The sequence below is a fragment of the Epinephelus moara genome, chromosome 5 (assembly GCF_006386435.1).
Source record: "Epinephelus moara isolate mb chromosome 5, YSFRI_EMoa_1.0, whole genome shotgun sequence".
Taxonomy (NCBI): domain Eukaryota; kingdom Metazoa; phylum Chordata; class Actinopteri; order Perciformes; family Serranidae; genus Epinephelus; species Epinephelus moara.
Window position 1 is genome coordinate 30,071,198 of NC_065510.1, and position 5,854 is coordinate 30,077,051.

A 5,854-nucleotide genomic window follows, 5' to 3' on the forward strand; every position below is an offset into this window, starting at 1 on the left:
CTGCTGTGTCTGTCTATGAATACTATGACCGTGAGTCTCAAAACACTAAGAAATAAATGATGTCTCCATGTGCTTTGCTGCTTGTAGATGTCACAGTAGATGACATAGTGGATAAGCAGGCGTTATTAGCTACATTTTTGAATTCTTTATGTTCATTTTTTGATAAACTGCAGTTACCACTGAATTTTATTTTTTTTTAAAAACTTTCTTCCTTATTGCAGAATCACGTTGTGTGAAATTCTACCATGCAGAGAGGAAAGCTGGACAGCTACTGCGGCTCTGTAGAAATGATGAATGCACATGTGCAGAAGGTAAACGGGATGACGTCAATCAGACCTAATCTATCTACTGTAAACATACATTTGCCCCAAACACCTAAAGACAACACTAACATTGTGCTTAACAGAGGTAAAGCACTGATCAGATGTTCGGGGCTTATCATCTGCACTGTCTGTAAACTGCAGCAATTTATACCCCTCAATGAAGTGGGAGAAACAACAAGAGTCCACAGCCACACTAGGGTAAATGCTAAGTCGTGCTAAGTCGAGTATTTCGCCAAGTCCTGCCCTACTATGCTGTGACTACATTCTGTGATTGGCATGTCAAAGTCAGGGGCCAATAGGGTTAGGACAAAGAGGTCATGGTACAGGTTAGTACTAGCCAATCACAGCACATTAGAGCAGGGCTAGCAAAACATCTACATTAGGTGGGTACATCTTAGCATCTACCCTATGCTGGTGGCTCTGAGTGGCTGTACCATAGGTATAGCAGCACTTTGAGCTAAATGCTATTGTCAGCATGCTAACCTGCTCAAAATGACAATGCTAACATCCTTAGCCTCAGCAAATATAACAATTATCCTTGGCACCATCTTAGTTTAGCACTTTAATGAAAATGTCATGAAAACACAAATGTCTGTACCTTATGGTTAGGTAGCATAAATAGTTGTAATAGTTATTAGCACCAGAGCGTACTGTCAGAGGCGACAAGCACCTGAAGGATCCTGTATAATCAGAGCAGTAGTGGAGCTAACGAATAGCTCACTAACATACACTAATTGTGACTTAGCTACAGCTGCACTCAACTCATTAACACTCATCCACGTGTGTCTATTTAATCAGGTCATCAGTTGTGTTATTTACTGTGTGCATATTGTGCATTTCCAGAGAACTGCAGTATGCAGAAGAAAGACAATATCAACAATGATCAGCGAACAGCTAAGGTCTGCGAGAGCACACAAACCAGCAAAATAGATTTTGGTAAGACCGTAAATGAACTTCATTTTTATCCCAAACAAATTTATGTGTGTGTTTTTGATGGAAATTGGTAGAATCAGCAAGCAAGTGAGCTAACAACCTGCAACTTGTCTGTCCTCAGTGTACAAAGTGAGACTGGATGAGTTTGCAGATGGTTTGTCCACTGACATTTACACAGTGCGGGTACTGGAAGTCATCAAGGAAGGTGGGTATTTATCCTGAACTGCCTAAAGTGTACAGTCCTCTGATGTTTCTAAGATGCCTTACAGGTGAAGGTGGCACAACGATTTGTTTGCCTCTTTCTAAAATTGAATTGTACCATCGTCTCGGACGATGGTATAATGCAGACCTCAGAGACACCCAGCAACTTGAACAACTCCGGCAGGACACAGCTAACGGCCTCAGGCAGATCAACAACACTGCACTACCAGGGAAATTGAAAGTCTGGTGCTTCCAGTTTGGACTGCTACCCAGACTCCTGTGGCCGTTGACCATGTACGAGGTCTCAATAACCCATGCCAACCGACTGGAAAGGCTGGTGAACTCACATGTGCGAAAGTGGCTCGGACTCCCCAAATGCCTCAGCAGCGTCGGACTATACAGCGACGGAGCTCTTTCACTACCAATCTCTAGCCTGGTTGAAGAGTTCAAGTGTGCCAAGGTGAGGCTAGACATGTCCCTCACCGACTCCCGGGACCCAGTAATGAGAGGCGCCGCTCCTACCTTAGCAACAGGGAAAAAGTGGACCCCAGCCACGGCTGTGCAACAGGCCAAATCTGCTCTCCTCCATCGTGACGTAGTGGGCCACGTCCAACAAGGCAGAGGAGGCTTTGGCCTTGGAACTGTAACACCCCTCTGGCAAAAGGCATCTGCAACCGAACGTCGAACCATGGTGGTAGAGGAGGTGCGCCGACAGGAGGAAGCAGCCAGACGTTCCAAAGCCGTAGCACAGGCCACACAGGATCGCTGGATGAAATGGGAGGGCACTGAGAAGAGAAAACTCACATGGAGCGAACTCTGGGGCATGGAATCCAACAGGTTGAGCTTCATCGTCCGAGCTACGTACGACGTGCTGCCCTCTCCCACAAACCTGCAGCTTTGACTTGGAAAAGACCCATCCTGCCCCCTGTGTACGACCCCAGCAACGCTCAAACACATCCTGGTTGGCTGTAGGACCAGCCTCACTCAAGGCAGATACACTTGGAGACACAACCAGGTCCTCAGGTGTCTAGCTGACAAACTTGAGTGTAAGAGGGTATTCATCAACGCCCAATCCTTCATCAACCAGGATGCGCGCTGACACCCAACATCGTTTGTTAGGGAGGGAGACAAGCTAAGGACCCACCCCTCAACCCCTGATCTGGGCCCACTGAATGCAGCCAGGGACGGTCAGCTTAGAGTCGACTTGGATCAGAGGCTCATTTTCCCCCTGGAGATCGCGACAACCACCCTGCGACCAAACCTCGTCCTTTGGTCTAATTCCTCCCAGCTTGTTTACATTATTGAGCTGACAGTCCCCTGGGAGGACGCCATGGAAGAAGCGTATGAGCGCAAGAAGCTGCGGTACTCCATCTTAGCAGCTGAGGCAGAGGACAGAGGCTGGAAAGTAAAGGTGCGCCCGGTGGAGGTGGGGTGCAGGGGCTTTGTAGCCAATACAACAGCAAAGCTCCTTAGGGAGGTTGGAGTCAGGGGACAGGCTCACAGACAGGCCATTAAAGAGCTGGCCAACACTGCTGAGAGGACGAGTCATTGGCTGTGGTTGAAGAGAAACGACACCATCTGGGCTGCTAAGGCAAACAGCTAACCCCGGGACACACACGCAGGCATGATCAACCTGTGGTGGGCCTGCCTCAGTGGAGGGTGTCTTGTGTTAAATGGCCAAAACACCCGTTGATGCTGAGGTATACAACTGACGATGTGTCCCGGCGGTAAAGCCTCATAGCAGCCATCTTTCAAGAACTTCCCATGAATTAGAAGTGGTACTACAAGAGGGATTGCAACATCTAGTCCTTTCAACGAACTCATGTTTAGTATGCCAAGTATGAAGCTACCGCAAGCAGCAAGCTAACGTAGGTTGCATTGCCAGGCAATCAGCAGGCACTCAAGAACTTATTGGTCCTGGCCAGGAAATTATCCAGGACACCCGTTCAAAAAGGCTAACTGTTTTATACTTAGTGTTTTCTGTACAGGTTAAAGAAACTACATTAAAGGTGCTTTGTTAACTTTGGACTGAGCCAGACAAACTGTTTCCACTCTTTATGCTAAGCTACGTTAGCCGGCTGTTGGCTGCATATTTACTAGCCTCTACACTCATGAGAATGGTACCAATACTGGTATCAGTCTAACTCTTGGCAAATTTAAATGTATTTCCCAAAATGTCCAACTATTCCTTTAAGCATGATTTCACCAGGAATATGTGAGAATACAACACTTGTGTTGCATTACATCCCTGTTATGCATTCAATCCTTATCTTTTATCTCTTCTCCTATATTTGAATAACAGGAAGTTTGGATGTGGGTCCTCTGAATAAACTGCGCACATTCCTCAGTTATCCGCACTGCAGAGAGTCTTCGGATTTGGCGACAGGCAAAACCTACCTTGTCATGGGCACTTCCAAAGATATTCACAGATTTGAACAAGAGCAAACGTAAGTTTGTTCCTTGTGTGAATGTGTGGAGTGTGCATTTTACCATTTCCCTGTTTTACTGTTTTCCAAAACTAAATCAAATCTTTCTTTGACTCTAGTTTATGTGTTACTGTAGCTACTGATGGAGTAGTTAAATGCACAGAGGGAGGCAGGAGGCTTTTTCACGTCATGTTACAGAGTGGAAGCTGGTCACATGGAAACCCAATGTGTTTTTACTTTGCTCTCCTCAGGTATCAGTATGTACTCGGAGAGAGAACCTGGATTGAGTACTGGCCCACAGAAGCAGAGTGTCAATCTGACGAACACAGACCGACCTGTTTGGGCATGGAGGAGATGGTCCAGCAGTACCAACTCTTCGGATGTCAGCAGTAGTGAAGCACAAGGAAACAAAACGTTCTTTTCAAATTGTGTTTGTGTTGCATTTTTCTTATTATGTAAAACTTTCATTGCTATGGAGGTCTTACAATTTGCACTGTACTGATTAAAATATGATGATCCCAATCTCATTGTCTGTGTTTTCTATACAAATGAACTTTTGATTAATCTAGAAATTTAGACAAATAATGATCACTGTTATGTTGATGACTGTATGATTAGCTTGATAAGTTCAGCTGGAAGTAGGGGTTTCATAAAGTCTGATATTGTTGAGCTCAGTGGAGTGATGCATAGAAAGTTCAACACTAAAATTTCAGATTGTTTGTTATTCAGACTATATAACAGCTCATATAGCTCAATCAATGATGACTGCAGCAGTAAGAAAGCTGGTATTTTCAGCTTTTGTTAAACCACTGGCAAAAAGTAAATGTAAACTATGTAACTGAAATGTTGTGGGTTCTACTGGCTTAATTTATTTAGCAAGAAAATCACATTCAAAAAGTATATACTGAATCTTGTATAAGGAACATGATACAGTACATGCAATAGCCTTTCACAAATTGAAGTGAACAATTTACCCATTTAAGTCTGTTCAACAGTATAATGATTAATGAAAAGATATATTCCTACTGATGCATAAGATATATTAAACAGAAAGTAACATTATATCCACATCCACAGCTGTGGATTATGTTACATAGGTTACCTTCATTAATTTGAATGCTGGACACAGAGAACACAGTACAATAAATGAGAGAACCAAGTGGAAAATGCTCAATATCCCGAGAAAATGTGTTGTAAACATTTAGGACATCCTAAGGTTGCATGTATAGTTTTATAAGGTTTATAATCTGTCTGCCTATCTAATCTGCCTATCCCAGCTGACAATGGGCAAGAGGCAGGGTAAACCCTGGACAGGTCGCCAGACTATCGCAGGACACATAGAGACAGACAACCATTCACACTCACATTCACACCTACGGACAATTTTAGAGTCACCAATTAACCTGCATGTCTTTGGACTGTGGGAGGAAGCCAGAGTACCCAGAAAAAACCCACACTGACACAGGGAGAACATGCAAACACCCAGAAAAAACCCACACTGACACAGGGAGAACATGCAAACACCGCACAGAAGGGTTCCCACACCTGGGATCAAACCAGGAACCCTCTTGCTGTGAGGCGACAGTGCTAACCACCACACCACCGTGCCACCATCCCTGAACATGGCTGTGCAAAAGCAAACTTGCAAGCAGCCTTGTGATTTGATAATTTTGTGACTGTGGATGAATCTTCCCTGCTCCACACTCTGGGCATTGAACGTCCTTTTTGTCCGTAGGAAGTCTGTCAAACCTAAAAGTGTCCTAGCTTGTTACTGTTGCTAAGGTTGGCCATATCAAACTACAAACATTATTGAGCATAAATAAACAAGTTTCAACCATAAAAATGAAATTACATTTTGTGTCTGGATCAGCTGTAGACTGACTTGACACTGATTGTTGCCATCTTGTTTTTACATAGATTAGTGTATTGTGGACTTACTACCACTAGATGGCTGATAAAAGTGTCTGCAAA

The 5,854-nt window shown here is 44.2% G+C and overlaps 1 protein-coding gene across 4 annotated transcripts in view; it reads left to right on the forward strand.

Moving 5' to 3' along the window:
- The window catches only part of LOC126390983 (complement C3-like), a 94,705-nt gene extending 90,300 nt beyond the window's left edge, over window positions 1-4,405 (forward strand). The window contains exons 39-43 of one of the 4 annotated variants that reach the window (XM_050045530.1): window positions 222-311; window positions 1,167-1,259; window positions 1,378-1,461; window positions 3,760-3,904; window positions 4,135-4,405. In XM_050045530.1, coding sequence (XP_049901487.1) covers window positions 222-311; window positions 1,167-1,259; window positions 1,378-1,461; window positions 3,760-3,904; window positions 4,135-4,276 — 554 coding nt within the window. In that variant the 3' untranslated portion in view covers window positions 4,277-4,405. The remainder of the gene's footprint in view (window positions 1-221; window positions 312-1,166; window positions 1,260-1,377; window positions 1,462-3,759; window positions 3,905-4,134) is intronic. The other 3 variants (XM_050045528.1, XM_050045531.1, XM_050045532.1) reach the window with 3 other exon arrangements.
- Window positions 4,406-5,854: the final 1,449 nt, after the last annotated feature.